The 21,769-nt window shown below is 39.6% G+C and overlaps 2 protein-coding genes across 5 annotated transcripts in view; one reads left to right on the top strand and one right to left on the bottom strand.

The window, feature by feature from the left end:
- FAM117B (family with sequence similarity 117 member B) overlaps positions 1-12,495 on the top strand; it is a 94,018-nt gene extending 81,523 nt beyond the window's left edge. Inside the window, exon 8 of the mRNA XM_066280529.1 lies at positions 8,771-12,495. Coding sequence (XP_066136626.1) covers positions 8,771-9,089 — 319 coding nt within the window. The 3' untranslated portion in view covers positions 9,090-12,495. The remainder of the gene's footprint in view (positions 1-8,770) is intronic.
- A 7,126-nt stretch (positions 12,496-19,621) lies between these two features.
- ICA1L (islet cell autoantigen 1 like) overlaps positions 19,622-21,769 on the bottom strand; it is a 53,050-nt gene continuing 50,902 nt past the window's right edge. For 3 of the 4 annotated variants that reach the window (XM_066279643.1, XM_066279640.1, XM_066279642.1), the window contains one exon: positions 19,622-21,607. In XM_066279643.1, coding sequence (XP_066135740.1) covers positions 21,492-21,607 — 116 coding nt within the window. In that variant the 3' untranslated portion in view covers positions 19,622-21,491. The remainder of the gene's footprint in view (positions 21,608-21,769) is intronic. The other variant, XM_066279639.1, reaches the window with a different exon arrangement.

Here is a 21,769-nt window from a genome sequence, read left to right on the forward strand (position 1 = left end):
GTCTAAAAGCTTGACTGGTGCTGAGAGAGTAAGCAGTATTTCCTTAAATCTGTTTCTTGGATCCCTGTAATCCTCTGGGGTATTAGTGGAAACTGCAGATTCCCAGGCCCCATTCCAGACCTAAAGAGTAAATGTGTAGAGATGGGATCTGGATTGTGCATCTTTAACAAATACCTTATGTGATTTTAATGCTCAATTTGAAAATACTGGCTTATACTTTTTCATAAGAGTTCTAAAAAAATAATCATTCTATTAAGTAAAAATCAAATGGTCCAGGCCCTGGCTGGTTGGCTCAGCAGTAGAGCGTCGGCCTAGCGTGCGGAGGACCCGGGTTCGATTCCCGGCCAGGGCACACAGGAGAAGCGCCCATTTGCTTCTCCACCCCTCCGCCACACTTTCCTCTCTGTCTCTCTCTTCCCCTCCCGCAGCCAAGGCTCCATTGGAGCAAAGATGGCCCAGGCGCTGGGGATGGCTCTGTGGCCTCTGCCTCAGGCGCTAGAGTGGCTCTGGTCGCAACATGGCGACGCCCAGGATGGGCAGAGCATCGCCCCCTGGTGGGCAGAGCGTCGCCCCATGGTGGGCGTGTGCCGGGTGGATCCCGGTCGGGCGCATGCGGGAGTCTGTCTGACTGTCTCTCCCTGTTTCCAGCTTCCGAAAAATGGAAAAAAAAAAAAATCAAATAGTCCAAATGGACTTTTTGGGAATTGAGCCCTTTGATTTACTCATTGGTAGTTAAGATTTCCCTAAGTGCAGAGAAATGATTGATTGACTCAAAAGCAATTTGAATCTCTTTTATAAATGACTTCGAGTGAATATTGTTGTATAAGTTGGTGTCACGTGGGGTCTGCCTTCGACAATTCCAAGACTCAGTTCTGGGCTATTTATATATTAGTACAATATTTGTATCTAAAGGAAGGGAAGAAAGTACAGGGCTGGTGTGTGTGAATGGATGAATATAGACAGAAAAGTAACAAAGTAAAGCCTAAATATGTTTTATGGCAATCCATCTGTAAAGGTAAAGCTATTCTTTTTTAAATGTACATAGTTTATTATAAATTGTACTGATATAAATGATATGCAGCACACACAAACCTGTTCACTTTTAAAGTTTTTAATTACATTGTAAAAACATAGCAGTAACCCAATAATGGATTTCTTAGAGGTAATTTTAACCTCTTATCAATAAAACAAAAAAACTCAATTGAAAAATTAGTCTCTTGCCTGACCGGGCGGTGGCGCAATGGATAGAGCGTCGGACTGGGATGTGGAGGACCCAGGTTCAAGACCCCGAGGTCACCAGCTTGAGCCCAGGGTCACTGGCTCCAGCAAGGGGTTACTCGGTCTGCCGAAGGCCCGTGGTCAAGGCACATATGAGAAAGCGATCAATGAACAACTAAGGTGTTGCAGCACGCAATGAAAAACTAATGATTGATGCTTCTCATCTCTCTCCATTCCTGTCTGTCTATCCCTCTCTCTGACTCACTCTCTGTCTCTGTAAAAAAAAAAAAAAAAAAGAAAAATTAGTCTCTTTTTGCAATAGCTATGTCAAAATTAAAGCAAAACCCACTGGATTAACTGGCATTAAAGCAAAGTTTAATTATAGGTCCTAATTACCATATTTCCCCATGTATAAGATGCACCCTTTTCTTAAAAATTTGGGGTCTAGCCTGACCAGGCGGTGGCGCAGTGGATAGAGCGTCAGACTGGGACACAGAGGACCCAGGTTCGAGACCCCGAGGTCGCCAGCTTGAGCTTGGGCTCATCTGATTTGAGCAAAGCTCACCTGCTTGGACGCAAGGTCTCTGGCTCAAGCGAGGAGTTACTCGGTCTGCTATGGCCCCACGGTCAAGGCACATATGAGAAAGCAATCAATGAACAACTAAGGTGTCACAACAAAAAACTGATGATTGATGCTTCTCATCTCTCTCTGTTCCTGTCTGTCCCTATCTATCCCTCTCTCTGACTCTCTCTATGTCTCTGTAAAAAAAATTTTTTTTAAATAAACTAAATAAAAATTTGGGGTCTAAAAACTGGGTGCATCTTATACAGTGGTTGTAGATTTTTTTTTTTTACTTGTATTTAAGAAGTGTGGCGTTTCAATTGCCATAGATGGAACTGAGAATGAGGCAATATATGAAGACAGTGATTCATCATCAGACACACATGAGGACAAACTAATGGATGGGAGTTCTGACAGTGATGAGGAGTTGTACGAATTTTATGATGAATAAAACTTGAGTTTAATAACTTATGTAATACATATCTTTTTTCAAATTTTGGAGCCCCAAATTAAGATGTGTCTTCTAAATGGGAAGCGTCTTATACATGGGGAAATATGGTAAAAACTTTGTACCAATTTAATCTTTTTTGTTGTTGTTATTTTGAGAGGGACAGACAGGAAGGGAAAGAGATGAGAAGCATCAGTTCTTCGTTGCGGCACCTTAGTTTATTGATTGCTTTCTCATATGTGCCCTAACGGGGGTGGGGCTACAGCAGATCGAGTGACCCCTTGCTCAAGAGTACAGCCTTGGGCTCAAGCTGGTGAGCCTTGCTTAAACCAGATGAACCCTCACTCAAGCTGGTGACCTCAGGGTTTCAAACCTGGGTCCTCCGTGCCCCTGTCCGATGCTCTATCTGCTGCGCCACTGCCTGGTCAGGCTTAATCATTCTTTAAAGACTTTTCTAGGCCCTGGCTGGTTGGCTCAGTGGTAGAGCGTCAGCCTGGCGTGCAGAAGTCCTGGGTTCGATTCCCAGCCAGGGCACACAGGAGAAGCGCCCATCTGCTTCTCCACCCCTCCCCTTCTCCTTCCTCTCTGTCTCTCTCTTCTCCTCCTGCAGCCAAGGCTCCATTGGAGCAAAGATGGCCCGGGCGCTGGGGATGGCTCCATGGCCTCTGCCTCAGGCGCTAGAGTGGATCTGGTTGCAACAGAGCGATGCCCCAGATGGGCAGAGCATCGCCCCCTGGTGGGCATGCCGGGTGGATCCCAGTTGGGCGCATGCAGGAGTCTGTCTGACTGCCTCCCCGTTTCCAGTTTCAGAAAAATACAAAAAAAAAACAAAACAAAAAAACTTTTCTAAGTCTTACTTTTGGTTTAAGGGAAATAACTCTGACTTGAACTAGAGTGTGGAGAGGGGTGAAGGTTGATCTCTAGTTACTAGAAATGTATGTTTGTTTACCTGAAAGAAAACAGGTAGCTGACTATGGTCCAGAAAGGGCAAGACCTGATTTTGCACTTTTCTGTCTCTGTGTTCTGTTTGAGCTAAACATAACACAGTCATGCCACCCACACTTAGTCCTTTGCAGTGAAGTCAGACGTGCTGTTTCCTAATTCCTAGTAGCCTAAGGTAATGAACTCAACCTTAGTTATTTTAGATTTCTGTATATTATGGCCTCTTTGCAGTATAGAGGTATTTAAAAAATATGGCATGGCCCATCCTTTCTTCCTCTCTCCCTCCCACTCCTTCCCATTGTAAATAACCTCAGCCCACCATTTTCTTTGCTGAAAATTTATGTCTGAATTAAAAAGAAAAAAGTATATAAGCCTTTTAAAAATAATACCAAAGAATTTCTTGGCATAAATATGAAAATACCTGTGATTGTCCATCCCAGTCATCCCTTTCTCAGAAAGTCGGCTAGCAAATAGTATATATATGTTTAGAGACAATACTTTTGGAATAACTTTTTAAGGAAAAATAGAATTTTAATTTTATTTGAGACTTTTTTTTGTATTTATGGTTCTTAAGTTTGAGAAAGCTTTGATATAATATTAGTACTTGGAGCTTCTGTTTGTGTAAGTCGTACACCCCAGGGATGGGTAATAGCTTTCTAGAAGTTAAATGTTAGAGGTTAGGAATGACTCCTCTTGGGTACTGGGTTAGGGACTAGAAGAGGAAACAAGGGGAGGGGTTTTTGGGGCGCCTTTTACTGTTTTTTTTGTTTTGTTTTGTTTTTACAGAGAGAGGGATAGATAGGGACAGACAGACAGGAATGGAGAGAGATGAGAAGTATCAATCATTAGTTTTTTGTTGAGACTCCTTAGTTCATTGATTGCTTTCTCATATGTGCCTTGACTGCGGGCTACAGGAGACCGAGTAACTCCTTGCTCAAGCCAGCGACCTTGAGTCCAGGCTGGTGAGGTTTGCTCAAACCAGATGAGCCTGCGCTCAATCTGGTCACCTCAGGGGTCTCGAACCCGGGTCCTCCACATCCCAGTCCAATGCTCTATCCGCTGCGCCACTGCCTGGTCAGGCCCTTTTACTGTTAATTTTGGGGTTTCTTTAGAAATTCAAAAATTATTTTTTAAGCCATTATGTTTGTTACTTAGCAACAATTAATATAGCCCCTTTTTTTTTGTTTGTAGAGCAGGTTTTAGTAAAAGAGACTTAAGAAAAGACTTGAGGAGAGCTGGGAAAATGTTCCTTTTCTTGTTCTAGATGCTAATTGGAGAAGTTATTACTGTTTATATTATTTTGTGTAAAATTTTTCTTGGCCCTGGCTGGCTGGCTGGCTCAGCGGTAGAGTGTCAGCCTGGCGTATGGAAGTCCCGGGTTCCATTTCCAGCCTGGGCACACAGAAGCGCCCATCTGTCTCTCCACCCTTCTCCCTCTCCTTCCTCTCTGTCTCTTCCCCTCCCACAGCCAGGGCTCTACTGGAGAAAAGTTGGCCCGGGCTCTGAGGACGGCTCCATGGCTTCGCCTCAGGCACTAGAATGGCTCCGGTTGCAGTGGAGCAAAGGCCCAGATGGGCAGAGCATCGCCCCCTGGTGGATTTGCCAGGTGGATCCCGGTCAGGCACATGCGGGAGTCTGTCTGTCTGCCTCCCTGCTTCTAACTTCGGAAAAATACCAAAAAAAAATGTTTCTTAAGTCTTTTCATGAAAGCATCAAGGAAATTAAACTTTTTAGATTCTCTTATTTAAAAATATCAGTGAGGAAGTTCATTTGTATTTCAAAAATGTGAGATTTCATCCTCAAGATCCATTAGCCAGCTATGTGTCTTAAATCATTTTTAAGATAGTCTCAAACAAATTAATTGGTTAAAAATTCTAGGCCTCATTGGAAGAGAATTTAAAATTGATTAGCTTTTCATCCCCCCAAATAAAGTTATCTCTAATAAGTCAGTCTTGAAAACAAAACTCAGGCGTATTTAATTTCCTGTCTTCTTTAAGCAATTGAAAACCTTACTCTCACTAAAAATAGAAGAGTGTGTCCTCTTATCACAGGGTTCTCAAACTTGTGGCCCGCGGGCCGCATGCGGCCCACCAAACAATTTTGTGCGGCTCGCAGACTAATCCACGAAGTTCAAAATATTTTGGATAAAATTAAGTAAGCCCGTGGATTAGTCTGCGGGCCGCACAAAATTGTTCGGCGGGCCACGAGTTTGAGACCCCTGTGACTTATCAGCAGTATGTCCAAATATATTTGAGGGCCTCAAAGTACTCAACAGGTTAAGTTTCTGTTATATTCAAGAAAGAATAGTGTACAAATAAAACAATTTAAATTACGTATTTTTTAAATTTTAATAATATATTTCTTATAACCCAGTGTACCAAATATATTGTCATTTCAACACATATTCAATATAAAACATTATTCATGAGATATTTTACATTCCTTTTATATACCAGGTTGTCACATTGATGGCACATCTCAATTCTGACTAGCAACATTGCCCATGTTCAACAGCCACATGGTGTGGACAGTGCATATCTAGACTCTTCCAGGGCACGGCCTGGGTCTAGTATTTCCATACATCCCACACAGGGAGAGGGATTGGCATCATTTGAACACTTACTGTAATGCCAGGCACTGGGATATATCTCGTTAAATCCCCACAACACAGCTGGGAGGTAGGGGGTGTTCAACCCATCTCAGAGCTGCAAGAACTGAGAAGTGAAGTGACTGGGCTGAAGTCACAGTGGCTAGTACAGCAAGGTCTACTGCCTCAGGCCTCTGTTGTCAGAGCCCTCAGGTGGAGGTGAGGTTCAGGCTGCGAGAGGGCCAGCAAGTTGGCAGCTGGATTTGGGCCTGTCTGCTTGAGCACTCTCTCATGTAATTTCTTTTCTTTCTTTTTTTTAAGTGAGAGGAGGGGAAATAGTAAGACATACTCCTGCATGCACCCGGACTGGGATCCACCCAGCAACCCTGTCTGGGGCTGATGCTGCTTGAAACTTTTTTTTCTTTTTGCATCCATTCTGTTCATTCATTCTTTAAAACCCAACTTAGATGTGACTTCCTTTGGAGGGCTGCTTCTTTCCAAACTGCCTTTTCCTTTGTGCCACAGGTAATCCACTCTCCAGTGTTCCTTTCATAAGCTATTTTATCACATCTATCAGACCCTCTTGCAGGAAGGAGTTCTTACCCTTTTCTGTGTTATGGACACCTTTGGTAGCCTGGTAAAGTTTATGGATGTTTTGGGGCATTAAGTAATTTCTCTGAATAATGTTTTTATAATTTTATTTATTATTTTATTTTATTTTATTTTTTTCATTTTTCTGAAGCTGGAAACAGGGAGAGACAGTCAGACAGACTCCCACATGCGCCCGACCGGGATCCACCCGGCACGCCCACCATGGGGTGAAGCTCTGCCCACCAGGGGGCGATGCTCTGCCCATCCTGGGTGTCGCCATGTTGCGACCAGAGCCACTCTAGCGCCTGAGGCAGAGGCCACAGAGCCATCCCCAGCGCCCGGGCCATCCTTGCTCCAATGGAGCCTTGGCTGCGGGAGGGGAAGAGAGAGACAGAGAGGAAAGCGCGGTGGAGGGGTGGAGAAGCAAATGGGCGCTTCTCCTGTGTGCCCTGGCCGGGAATCGAACCCGGGTCCTCCGCACGCTAGGCTGACGCTCTACCACTGAGCCAACCGGCCAGAGCTGAATAATGTTTTTAAATGCATAAAACACTTAAGATTTCAAAGGAGACTTAAGGATTAACAAAGGAGGGAGGTACTCCCCTCATCTATATATTTAGTTTATCTTCTTGTAGATTGTTTTATCTTTAGGTCCCCAGGATCTAGTGTTGTCTTGACACACTCGGATTTTTGTTGTTGTTTATTAGGAGATGAGAACCATACATTTACCATATGATCATATTACTTCTTTCCACCTGAATCTTGATTTATTTAGGTTCTCCCACCTCAATCTTTTTAATTTTGTGGCAGTTCCATGTTACTTTAACAATTTAATTTTTTTTAATTTTTATTTTCATAGAATACCATTAACACTGGTATTCTTTTCCAACTATTTGGGTTAATTTTCAGGAGTACCTGGAGTTAGGGAAGGATTTGGCTTGAATAAAACTTTCAGAGCAAAGAACTCCCATTGGTTTTATTTTACTTTATTTATTATATTTTTTAGAGAGAGAGAGAGGAAGTGAAAGGGGCGGGGGGGGAGGAGGAAAATGAGAAGCATCAACTCGTAATTGCATCATTTTAGTTGTTCATTGATTGCTTCTCATATGTGCCTTAACCAGAGGGGTGGTGGAGGACTCTCAAGCTGAGCCAGTGACCCCTTCCTCAAGACAGCAACCTTGGGATTATGTCAGTGATCCCATGCTCAAGCTAATGACCTCGTGCTCAAACTGGCAAGCCCACACTCTAACTGGCAACCTTGGGGTTTCAAACTGGGGCCCTCAGCGTCCTGGGCAGACACTCAGTCCATTGCGCTGCCACCAGTCAGGCCCATTAGCTCTTTTTGTTTTTTGGGTTTTTTAAATATTTTTCTTTTTTTTTTTTTAATTTTTTTAATTCATTTTAGAGAGGAGAGAGAAAGAGACAGAGAGGGAGAGAGAGAAGGGAGAGAGAGACAGAGAGGGGGAGAGAGAGGAGAGAGAAGGTGAGGAGGAGCTAGAAGCATCAACTCCCATATGTGCCTTGACCAGGCAAGCCCAGGGTTTCGAACCGGCGACCTCAGCATTTCCAGGTCGACGCTTTATCCATTGAACCACCACAGGTCAGGCATAAATATTTTTCTGAAGTGAGAAGCAGGGAGGCAGACAGACTCCTGCATGCACCTGATCGGGATCCACCTAGCATGCCCACCAGGGGGCAGTGCTCTGCCATCTGGGGCATTGTTCCATTGCAACCAGAGCCATTGTAACACCTGAGGCAGAGGCCATGGAGCCGTCCTCAGCTTGGGGTCAATTTTGCATCAATGGAGCCTTGGCTGCGGGAGGCGAAGAGAGAGACAGAGAGAAAGTAGAGGGGGAAGGGTGGAGAAGTAGATGGGCGCCTCTCCTGTGTGCCCTGGCCGGGAATCGAACCCAGGACTTCCACACACCGGGATAACACTCTACCACTGACCTAGCCAGCCAGGGCCCCCATTAGTTTTACTTTAATTTCGCATTTCTATTATGTTACTCAAAAAACCATCATGGTTAACTCAGAGAATTATTTCAGTTCAAGATATTTTTAAGTACACTTGAAGAGAAAACTAAAGGCTGCTTAAGTCTTCATATTTGCTATCTTAGATCTTCATTGAGATGCACTGGTCATCAGTCTGAGCTACCTTTATGGTGCACAGGGCTCACCAGGGAACTGAAAGCGGCAGCATGACTGGTGTCCTTCTGCATTCTGAAATTCATATTTTGAATCCTGTCTAATTCCACTTTAGTCCATTGCATTTGAAGCTTTTGACATAGCCTGAGTTTTGTATCCCTTTTTTGTATCTATGTTAATTGTTTTTTTAAAAAAGAACTTCCAGTGTTCTGTGACTTAAAAGTATTGGGTTGTCTGTTCTGTGTCTTTAAAAGTATTGGGTTGTCTGTTCTATGTCTAGGCCAAAACAACTTCACGAAATCCCAGCCTTTTATTGTCCTGACAAAAACAAGGTGAATTTCATTCCTAAAAGCGGCTCTGCTTTCTGCCTCGTCAGCATCCTCAAGCCACTCCTTCCCACACCAGATCTCACCCTCAAGGGCTCTGGCCACAGTCTGACAGTCACCACTGGCATGACAACCACTCTGCTGCAACCTATTGCTGTGGCCTCCTTGTCTACAAACACAGAGCAAGACCGAGTCTCTCGAGGAACGAGTACAGTCATGCCATCGGCCTCTCTACTCACACCACCAGAACCAATTGAGGAAGCTGAAGGATAGGTTCTAGTGCTGCGTAGTCATTGTTCCCTCGGCAGTCTTGACTGGGACGGCATCCTGTGCTTCCAGTTGGCTGTGAAGGGCTCCAGCTTTCCACAGTGGTATCTCACAGCACCGCGTCTGGAAGAAAGCAGCCCCTCCGATGGCTCTGCCCCCTTAGGAAGGCCAACCCTCAATACTTAGACTGCTTTTTTGAAAAGCACTGGCTGGCTAAAACAAAAATGGTCTCATTCTTTACATGTGGAGGGCTGATATTACATTGGTTTTTGTTTTCAAATTAAACTTCTTTAGAAACAAAATGCAACAAAAAACTGTCCCCTGCAAATATGATTCCTGGAGACGTGAATGATGCTGCAAGAAACCATCTTTTATATGAAAACGACTATTTTATAATACCAATGTTACATTTTCTGAAACGTAGCAAACAGATGTTCAAAAGATTCTTTGGTGGCCTCAGTTTCTTGTTTCCCTTTCTAGATGTGTGTTTTTTTCAGATGTTTTCAGCTTTGGGACCAAAGGGATTGTTAACATTTTCCCAGCAATCTTAATCTCATGACTATGTTCTTCTCCCAAACAATAATTGATAGGTAAATGCATTGAGCAAGTATATGTTAAAAAAAAATAAAAAGCAATATTAGTATATTATGTGATTTATGTTTTTTTGATGTCAGAAGTTTGTGCTTTGGGTGAAATATTTGTAAAACTGCTGTTTTCTTCAGTACTCTTGTACACATTTCACCATGTGGTCAGAAAAATTGTAATCTGGAGACAAGCGCTTAGTATGTTCTCACCCATTTTTGGAAGTTGGTTTAAAAGTCAGTGAGCCAAAAGGAAGCTATCCAGTGTTGATTGCAAGTTAGAAGTAAGAAGCCCCTTTGGTTTTCTGTGCAATATTTGTCACATGATCTCCCTTTACCGCAGATGTCATTCTGCCTTTAATCATCACTGTATCATAGTCCCAAGAGATCCTAAATTGACTGTGCATGGATTTCCTCCTTTGCTTTCGTGATGTTGTCGTCTTGTGGATTTGGTCAGGGTTAGTAGTTTGCCAGGAGTGATCTATTGAATAGCGGTAGTCACAGAATCTTGCAACTGACATTTCCTTTATGGTAGTTGGCTCTGAGACGTTTTACCTACAGGTTTTGCTAGTTGTCCCTCCCAACATTCCACACAGTGGGGAAATCAGGCAAAGGAGAGCTTTGGAGCATAAACAACAGGAACCTTTGAAAAGATCCACCCAGTTTTGGATTTAGGTTCATCCTAATACAGTCACTGCCAATACCACATGTCAACAGTATTTTATGTCTGGGTATGTGGTAGTAAAGTTAAGGACAGCTCTTTTCAAAAGTGAGTTTCAGCAAATTGTTGATAAAAAGCATCCTTCTGAGGTCTTCATATACTACCTTATGATGCAATAATTTAATGTTCTTATACATATTAAAGGGAGGAAAAAATTAAATACTTGTATAAGGGATACTGTTTAGATGGTTACTATGTCAATTATCCAGACATATTCCATCAAAGAAAACCGAGTGGTAGCAATATATCTTACGAAAGGACTTCTTATACTCATGCACCTTTAAAATATCTAAGTAATCAAAAATGCCCTGTTAAAGTTAACTTGGGGATGTATTTAGGAAAGTTAGATAAATTTAAATATATAAATCTGTCAGGTGAGTTGTTGAGACCGATGAATTTTGGTACTTTCTTTTTGTCTGACACTAATTTACTTGGACACATTGTGGCTTCTAAATCAGTAAAAGCCCAGTTATTTAGGAGCTAAATTTTCTGGTTGGTTTATTGAGAGCATTGATTCTTTGACCTTATCATTTCACCACAGAGAACTGCTCTATCAGAAGTAAGGAAAAGGTAAAACTGAAAATCAGGTGAGTTGATGGGAATGGTAGGAAGGGGAAGTTAACAAGATTTAAAAAACACCTCAGTTTTTGGATTACCTGAGTTCTCTGAAGTCTGTGTTCTTTTCTTTGCCTTACACTTAACTTTCTTCTATCTCTCCATCCCCACGTTGCCAAGGGTATTTTACAACTAGAATGCCACTTTGTAAAGTTTTTCCTTTTACTCTTGTGCATGTTTGTCTAATTCACATTTTTTCTGTAGAGTTTCATATATCCTTAATCTAAAGTAATTTTAAATAGGAATGAGAGAACAAGCTTAGATTTATTATCTACACAGTCTTATAAGTGGAACTTGTAATGTTTGGATTGTAAGGAGAATGTGAATTTGTAGGTAAATGAATTGTATGGCAACCAAGCAGATCCCCTGGGTTTGGTAGAAATAGAGCCTAAGATTTGAAGAAAAAGAAAAAAAAGGTACAAGGTACAAACCACTCTAACTGCCAGTGCCAAAGGGCTAATTTTTAAACATAATGAACTTTGTCGAAGTCTTGAAAAAATATTAACCATAGGTCCATTTAGCTTTATTTAACTCTTAGTTCACAGGTGTTTTTTTTAAAATGGGTCTCAATAAAATGCATAATGCTTTTTAAAATTACATTCCATAATTCTTGTTTTTCTATAGAAGACTGTATAGGAAGTAAGTTAATTAGAATAACTTCAATGAGAATATATTTAAAATTTTTTTATTTTAAATATTTCCATTGCAGTAAAAGAAACAGATGGCATGAATAGCAAAAGGAGCTGTTCTGTGGGTATTCACTTTGTCAGTCTTAAGTTATTTTTTTACCCTTAATTTCTTGTGATAAAAACATGCAAATTTTACAATTTTTTTTTATACCACAACAAAGTCTATTGCTTGTCATGACTATTGTGAGCAATTATATTTTAAAAGTACTTGTTTTTCCATTTTGGCTAATATTTGGCTAATATGAATATGGATGCCAAAATTATTTTTTATCTAGAGTCTTCATTTTGTTTAAAATATTTCTTACATTTATGACAAGGCAGATCAGCTTTTAGAAGGTGCTATTGCTACCTGTGGACTAACTGGCAACAAGAAAGGCTTCTTTTTAAAATGGTTCGCTTTTATTCGAAGGTATAAAAAAAATGACAGAATTTACAGCTTTGTATATGTCCGAGATTAGGACTGGGTTGTCAAGATTTTTTTTTTTGTTAAAGGAAACAAAAGAAAAATTGCTACTACTGAATTTAACTTTACTATTCTAAACTTAAGATTCATTCCTTAATGCTAGGAATTTTGAAGTCTCAAAACCGGACCAGTGGAAGTGCTTAATTTGCATTAAGCTGAGAATACTTAACTCTGCACTTTAAGGTTTAAGTTTTACTCTTCCTAAATTAATGATGAGCAGAGCTGCCCTGAACAATATTTTGTTTATACAATCCTGTTGAAGAATATAATTTATGTTTTTTTTAAAGTCTATCATCTCTGTTGAAACTGTAAATCTTTTTTAAATGCAACTTTTAAAATTTTGGTTTTTTAACAAAATTCTCCCAAAAAACAGCATTCCAATGGTGATAAATATTGTTACTATGTACTTACTGTATTCCCTGTATCTGAACACTTGTTGCTGCCTCACAAGAAAACAGAACTTTTATGTTAAAAATAAAGTCTGTTCTTGAGAGTTTTTCCCTGTGTCCTTTTATGAATGTTGCCTCAAATTCAGATTTTTCGTACTATTCTAGCCTGAATTAACTTATAATTAGTATATTCTTTTTCACAAATTATTACTTCCTTGCTTCCTCCTTGTTCCAGAACTTAAAGTACCTGATCTGCACCCTGGAAGATATACATATATGTTTACAATCCAGTATTTCAACAATTTAAGAGATTTACCCGGGGCAATTTCATACTGAAATACAGTAAGAGGTTTTTTCACGCTTTTGTTTTGGTAATTCATTTCTTTTCTTTTCTTTTCTTTTCTTTTTTTTTTTTTTTTTACAGAGACAGAGAGAGGGATAGATAGGGACAGACAGACAAGAATGGAGAGAGATGAGAAGCATCAATCATCAGTTTTTTGTTGTGACACTTTAGTTGTTCATTGATTGCTTTCTCATATGTGTGTTGACCATTGGCCTTCAGCAGACCGAGTAACCCCTTGCTTAAGCCAGCGACTTTGGGCCCACGCTGGTGAGCTTTTGCTCAAACCAGATGAGCCCGCGCTCAAACTGGCGACCTTGGGTCTTGAACCTGGGTCTTTCCGCATCCCAGTTCGACGCTCTACCCACTGCACCACCACCTGGTCAGGCGGTAATTCATTCTTGATAAACCAGCCTAATCTTTTGTTTGTGAGTGTGGGTTAGGCTAAGGGGTTTAGTCTATGCACAGTAGGACTAGTCAGATATGCCCCAGTAACGACTGCATGTAGTATCACTACTTAGAAAGCAGGGACGCCTTTTGAGTGAAGTTTAAAATGTCACCATGCCTATCAGTTATAAATAGTAGTCACAAAATTACTTAGTAAAAAATTATTTTGGGTGAAAAAAGTTAACCAGAATTTGGGGATAACTAATATATATATATATTACATTTAACAACATCAAATGCATAGAATCTCAAACTGGCTTAAATTTTTTCCCATTGTTTTTCTGTCTTTTCCCTCTACCTATAAAGAGGTTGAAAAGAACAAATTTAGCCTGACCAGGCAGTGGCGCAGTGGATAGAGCGTTGGACTGGGATTCCGAGACCCTGAGGTCACCAGCTTGAGCATGGGCTCATCTGGTTTGAGCAAAGCTCACCAGCTTGGACCCAAGGTTGCTGGCTTGAGCAAGAGGTTACTTGGGCTCCTGAAGGCCCGCAGTCAAGGCACATATGAGAAAGCAATCAATGAACAACTAAGGTGTCGCAATGAAAAACTAATGATTGATGCTTCTCATCTCTCTCCGTTCCTATCTGTCCCTATCTATCCCTCTCTCTGACTCTCTCTCTGTCTCTGTAAAACAAACAAAAAAAGAAAAGAACAAATTTAGATCTCAAATTTATTAGTATTAAATGTACAAAAACAGTTCTTACGTCTATAATGAACCTTTCCCTTCAGTTGCTTTTAATGGTTGGATGTTAAATACTTTTTTAATTTCCTTACTGATTTTAGAGAGGGTGGTGGGACAGAAATATTGATCTGTTTCCTGTATGTGCCCTGACCAGGGACTGAACTCACATCTTCAGTGTTGAGACGATACTCGAAACAACCAAGGTATCTAGCCGGGGCAGGTATGAAATACTTATAGCACTCTTTATAGCAGTGTTCCAGCAATGTACAGTAAGTCCTCAATGTCATTGATAGGTTCTGCGATTTTAAGTGAAATGACTTAAAACCCGTTTTACCATAGGTTTATTGATAGAAATAAGAGTTAAGTTCCTATTGGATCTCATCAATATTATAATAAAAGGATGTTATCCAAGGACCTGCTGTGTATCAGTATCAGTTTTTTTCCTTGCTAAATTTAGGTATGCTTTTAAAATAACTTAAACTTCTAATTAAACACGGTATGATAAAACAAATAGCCTCTGTATCTCTTTGATTCAGTGTTTTTAAAACTGTTTAGAGGTCTTGAATTAAATGGGTCCAGCCAACATTTTTTTCTTAATGAAGCAGAATAGAAAACAAGTATATGCACACATAAGGACTATATTTGTATGTAAAAATTTTGCTAGACATAGAGATAGTCAAGTGATGTGACACATAACATTTCAGTTAGTCACAGACCGCATGATTGTGGTCCCATAAGATTTTAATGGAGCCAGAAAATTCCTATCACCTAGTGACATCTTAGCCATTGTAATGTCATAGTGCAATGCATTATTTATATTTGTGGTGGTACTGGTATAAACAAATCTGTACTGCCAGTTGTATAAAAGTTTAGCACAGAAAATTATGTACAGTATGTAATAATTGGTAATGATAAATGACAATGTTACCAGTTTATGTATTTACTAAAATACACTCATATTTTAGTGTACTCTTTCTACTATAAAATAAGTTTGTTGTAAAACATGCTGTGTTGGCCCTGGCTGGTTGATTCAGTAGCTAGAGCATCAGCCGGGTATGCAGACCATCCCAGGTTCAATTCTTAGGGCACACATGAGAAGCAACCATTTGCTCTCTTCCCCTCTCTGTACCCCATTTACCCCATCCCTTTCCCTCTCACAGCCAGTGGCTCGATTGGTTTGAACGTTGGTCCCAGGTGCTGAGAATAGCTTGGTTGACTCAAGCATCAGCCGAAGATGTGTATTGCTGGGTGGATCCTGGTCGGGGCATTTGTGGGAGTCTGTCTACTATTGCCCCTCCTCTCACTTTAAAAACAACCAAATAACAACAAGAAAATTATTCTGTGTTACATGTGCAGCCTCATACATCTGTTTATTGTCTTTTGATTGCATCATTTTCTCTTGTGCTTGATTTATTTTATTTATTCATTTTAGAGAGGAGAAGGAGAGACAGAGACAGAGAGAGGAGAAACAGAGAGAGAAGGGGGGGAGGAGCTGGAAGCATCAACTCCCATATGTGCCTTGACCAGGCAAGCCCAGGGTTTCGAACCGGCAACCTCAGCATTTCCAGGTCGACGCTTTATCCACTGCGCCACCACAGGTCAGGCTCTTGTGCTTGATTTAATTTCATGTTTTATAAATTTAGTGCAGCCTAAGTATACAGTGCTTATAAAGTCTATAGTAGTCCTAGGCTTTCCCATTCACTCACCACTCACTGACTCACCCAGAGAGGCTTCTGGTCCTGCAAGCTTCATTCATGGTAAGTGCCCTATACAGGCATACTGTTTTCTATTTTTTATTTATTTTTTATTGTTCCTCGTCAATGTTTAGATACATGAATGCTTTCCATTGTGCTATAATTGCCTACAGTATTCAGTACAGTCACATACTGTATAGGTTTGTAGCATAGGAGCAATAGGCTATACCGTATAGTCCAGGTGTATAGTAGGCCATACCACCCAAGTTTGTGAGCGCACTCTATGATGTTAGCACAATGACAGAATCACCTAACACATTTCTCAGAACATATCCCCATCGTTAAGCAATGCATTACTATATTCATATTCCTATAAGGTTGTAAAATATAGTAAGATTTCATTTATTGGTTTTAGAGAAAGGAAAGCAAGAGAATGGGAAGGATGGGGTAGGAAGCATCAACTCAGTCGTTGCTGCTTTTATGTGCCTTGAATGGGCAAGCCTGGGGTTTTGAACTGATGACTTCAGCATTCTAGGTCAATGCTCTGTCCACTGTACCACCACAGGTCAGGCAAGCAGTTATTTTTTAGATTACTGGGGTGATCCAGAGGAGATACAGATGTGTCTTAGGACCACAATTTGGGTACTAATTCTGGCTCTGCAGCTTAATAACTGTGCATGGGGAATTGGATAAAGGAGTCATCTCTTTGAACCTCAGTTTTCCTATTTATGTAATGAAGTGCTGTGATAGTGTTGTCAGTTAAATAGGCAATGAACATGAAAATAGCTTAACTAACAAAACTGGAATCTCCTTTTGTTAGATAAATTTATTCATTGCTAGAAAAGCCAAAAGTTTTTGGTCATAGAAGATGGTCCCATGGAATTCATTTTAGCTTGTAAAATATAATATATAGTCAAAGTTGTTGAGCTGAAATCATAAAAATAGGTAACACTTACTGATAGCTTAACAAGTGCCAGACACTTTATATGTTACTGTTTAGCATAATCTTTACAATAACCCTGTGAAGCCAGGTACTGCTATTTTTACTGCCTTATAGATAATAAAATTGGAATTAGATTAAGTAATATATCCATGGTAATACATCTGGGAAATGTCAAAGTCTGGCCTTGAACAAAGACTGACTATAAAACCCAAACTTAACCACAAAGCTTTACTGCTGTGGAGTTCTGCTGTAACAGTGACGTTAATAAAACAGAGGTTTGGTATCATTGCAGATTATGTGTCATTGGGCCATGGCTCTGTTTGTTCTCCTTTGTGGACTTCACTGCTTCAACTGCTGGCAGCTTGGTTCACAGGGCGAAGACAGAGTAAGCTGGTTAGACACAGTTCCTGCCCAAGCAAGTTAGTGATACTAACCCTCAAACTCTCTGGGTTTTAATGTTGCTAAGGCTATAAAAATTCAAGAGAAACATTTTTAATTTGGGGAGCACATCTTTTAGAGATGCAAAAGGGACTTCAATCACAGTTTTGGTGTTCTTTTTTCACCTGACTTTGAGAAGACTTACAAAATAATTTCTTCAGTCTTAATAATTTGGTATGCCCATTTCTGACAGAGAAAACATAAAAAAATCACCTGGATCACAATTTAAGTCAGATGTGAACTCAAAGGCAATAAAAAATAATATAGAATGTTAACAGTGGTTATTCCTGGATGATAGGGCTGTGGATGATTTTCTACTTCTTAGTGTTTTTCAGACTTTTGGGTATTACTTTAAAATAGGAAAAAGGAAACTTTCTTTAATGTAAAAACAATGCACATCAAAATTTTACCTGTTAACACTACCCAGACCTTTATCTATATAGGCCTTTTTGTATTTACACTTTAGACACGGAACAGTTTATTTTTACAACACTGAGTGAAGAACCATGTCTTCACTTTACCAACAAGGAGAGTTTTTATTGAAATCTTTAGTCTCCTGAATGGCACATAAAAGGTGGCAGAAGATATTTTATGTTGGGCGTATGGATATGACCCATCTAGACCAACAAACATTTTTCTTCCCATACTGTTTCATAGGTTTTCTTTGCCTATTTAAACAACGTACATATTGTATTGTATGTATTATGCATGTATGCATTAATGCATTTCAATATTTAGTTAATACTTGAAAGCTTTTATATTCAAAGACTCTGGGGCTGCTTTATTGCTCAAGGTAAGGAAATGCAATGCACTGGATCAATTCTTTTTTTTTTAATCAAGAAATGGGATTAAATACTATAGATTGTATTTCATTGGTTAATTGCTTCTGGGCCCAAATTTTTGATAGTTTGTATTTTGTTACTGAGAACACCTATACAAAGAACACATATTGTTATTTCACATATCTTACAGTATCCCTTGTATTAGAAGTAAATTAGAGTCCATCTCACAATGATATTAATAGCCCGAGTTTTATTTTCATTCTGTGGTGTGTGTGTGTGTGTGTGTATATATATATATATATAAATTCAAACTACCTTGTCACTAGTATAGTCCTAAGGTAAAACTCAAGTTTTGAAATAGGGAAACAATAATTAGATTTATATTGAGTACCTTAGGATATAAAGTTTTTTCATTTATGCACCTTGTAATCTTGGTTGGTTAAAAGAAGCTCAAACTTCATTTGCTCTTATGCTATAATACCTCCTCATTTCCATAGTCTATAAAGATATTTAGGTGAAATAAATATCCATAGTTGAAATACAAACACTTTTTTATTGTGCAGATACTGGAACCTATTTTGTAAAAAGACAGTTTGTTTCTAACCATATCAGCTATGTTTTATAATTAATGAAATATTAAAAAAAAATACAAAGTCACACCTATCTGATCTCAAATATGCCCTGGCATTCCTGCCCTTCTTGTAAAGTAGTTGTAGAAAGATTAGGCAAATTTTAGTTCTGGGGCTTATCTAAGGTTCAGTGCATTCTTATTTGGTATTAAAAGGTAGAAGATGATAGGTATTTTTCCCCATTTAATATGAAAAGCAACCATTTATTTTAAAAGTTGTTCTCAGCCTACCCTTGGTTAAGGTTAACTTATTTTCATTCAATGGTTGATCTAGATTTAGACAAATAGCAACTGTTCTCTGTGTGTGTTCTGCCCTTTCCTTCATTCCTTACTGAATATGTGGTTGGTTTTCTTTATTAGCAATCTAGGTTTAATAATAGCCACATTTCTGTTTCTGGCCTCTAAATTAATGAATGAGCTTCGAATAACTAATCTTGAGAAAATATGAATGATTACCTTCATTTTAATACCAAAGTTCTCAGTGTGCTTCAAAAATGAACAAGTTGTTAAGATTTGCTGAAGTTATAACTAGACTTGCTAAAGCACTTAATGTTGTATTTGGGTTAAATGGGCAACTACATACCCTGTATTGAAAGAGAAAATGTTAAGAGACACATAACAACTCCTTTTATGTTTTGTTTCTTTTCTTTTTTGATAAACTTTGCTCTTAAAAAATGGAGAGCAGCCCTGGCCGGTTGGCTCAGCGGTAGAGCGTCGGCCTAGCGTGCGGAGGACCCGGGTTCGATTCCCGGCCAGGCCACACAGGAGAAGCGCCCATTTGCTTCTCCACCCCTCCGCCGCGCTTTCCTCTCTGTCTCTCTCTTCCCCTCCCGCAGCCAAGGCTCCGTTGGGGCAAAGATGGCCCGGGCGCTGGGGATGGCTCTGTGGCCTCTGCCTCAGGCACTAGAGTGGCTCTGGTCGCAACATGGCGATGCCCAGGATGGGCAGAGCATCGCCCCCTGGTGGGCAGAGCGGCGCCCCATGGTGGGCGTGCTGGGTGGATCCCGGTCGGGCGCATGCGGGAGTCTATCTGACTGTCTCTCCCTGTTTCCAGCTTCAGAAAAATGAAATAAATAAATAAATAAAAAATGGAGAGCAGTATCTCTTCACACTGATAATCTGGGACTCAGGCTCCTGGCTTGGAGAAACCAGTGGTTTTCCTCTATGTTATGGTGTCTTTGTTTATATGAGATAACAGGGACTGCTTTGTGTGTGAGGGAGATAAATGTATTTGAAATAATGCATTAGTAAAATAAGTTAGGAGACAAATGACAAAAAAGACAAAGCATTTTCTGAGTACTCAAAGTTGAGAGTAGAGTCACCATGAATACAGAATTTAAGATTGTGAATCATAATCATAACTCTTGGTGATTCAATCTTGGCAGAACAAAGTATTACATTCCAGGAAATTTCACTGAATAAAAAAGAGTTTAAAAAAATACTTCTGAAGGGACAGCATAGTAAGCATGTGAGAAGATTTCAAGGAAAGACTTCATACCTTTCTTAGGTCCATGTTTTTGACCTTCAGGATAAGGTCTTCCCAGCCTATGCAGTACCTGGCCATTGTAGTAGGTTTTTTTTTTAGAGCTCATACGCAGTTCAGATTGTAGTTAGGCCAGACTGCTATGGATTGGAGGTGGGCTGCATTTTACCTACTCTGGTTTATACAATGACTCAGGCATTACATGCAGTTCTCTTATAAATAATAAGTAAGGTTTTAAAGCTAATAGCACACCGAAACTACTGTGAACAACTAAGATAAAATGTCCTATAGATATGCAATGGTCTGGATGACAAAAATAACACACCTGTAGGACTGCCTCAGAACTAGAGGGTGGACAAGAAAAAAGACCAGGAAATTGAATGATTGATATGGGATTACAGTGGCTATGTTTTCATTGGCTTACACTAATTTCAATTAAATATCCTTCCCTCTAGTACTTAGATTCAAAACCCTCTATAGGTTAACAGTTTTTCCCTAGTAAACAAATAGAGCAACAGATGTTATCACCCAGCTAGAGGAAAAAGTGGAAAAATAAGACGCTCCCTTACTGATCAGCTTTCTTTAACTCTGGCAGGAAATATTCTGCGTTAAAACATATCAAGAAATATAAGTATGCAAATATGTATAAGGATAAGGTGTTTAGAATTTCTACCTCATTCATATAGAAGTTGCTGGGTAATTTGAGGAATACTATTGTCAATTGGTTAGGGAGTGTCCTCCCTTCCTTTTCAGGAAAAATATAACTAACATATACAGTTGCAGTGGGTCTGGAAATCTTGTGGTTTATGGTAAAGAAAGAGATTTTTCTATTTCTACAAAGGATGGACTTAGCAAATAAATCATCCTGCTACTTTCCCATGAAAATTTGATAATGGATTGAGGGGTGTCCATGATATTCTATGAAGGAAAAAAATTAAGTAATACTTTTTAGTCTCTAAGTGGGGAAAACAAACACCAAATTTTCTGTGATTTTATTAAAACAAATTGAGTTCTAAAATCCTATTGTACCTTTCTAACTGAAGACAAAACTGGTCTAGCTCTAGCGCTATTTTCCATAACAGAAATTTCTCCTTGCCGCCATTTTATTTAAAAACCAGCCCTAAACCACAACCCAATTTACATGCTGTCCTTTATCCACATGAATTCTCACAGACAGCAAGATAACTTACACAAAAAAGGCTTTCCAAATAAATAAGCCTAACTCCTTATTGGTAGGATTCTTCCTAGCCGCTACTTCAAAATAAATTTTGTTATGAATTTCAAACTAAATAGTTTCTAACATTTTCCACTTATCAACTGCTGCAAATTCAAGACATTAGAGAGACAAGTCCACTCAAACTGATTCTTACCATCTGTCTAAAGTTGGCTGACAAGTGTTATATTCACAAATAATGCTTTTGTGTATGGATTACAATATAAACTCCTTTCCACAAAGGCAATATGTCGCAAAATTGATGTCTCAACACCACTGAAGTGACATCATAACTTCAGTCAAGCATTAAGAAGTTCATCATCTGAGTGTCCAATAGCATCTGGGTTTGAAAGTGGATCCATGTCTGCAAACAGACTTAACCAGGCTGACATGTCTTGGTTACCACGGTTGGGAGCTATTAAAAAAAACAACAACACACACAAACACACTGAGTTTCAGATATTTTAAAATCACATTATTGTACCATTTTTGTAATTTTAAAGTGTTCTGAGAAACACTAAGGTAATTTATACAAGACTCAGATAAGTTGCAAAAGCAAAAGTAATCTTTGTTCCTA

This window comes from Saccopteryx bilineata, chromosome 5 (assembly GCF_036850765.1).
Source record: "Saccopteryx bilineata isolate mSacBil1 chromosome 5, mSacBil1_pri_phased_curated, whole genome shotgun sequence".
Classification (NCBI taxonomy): domain Eukaryota; kingdom Metazoa; phylum Chordata; class Mammalia; order Chiroptera; family Emballonuridae; genus Saccopteryx; species Saccopteryx bilineata.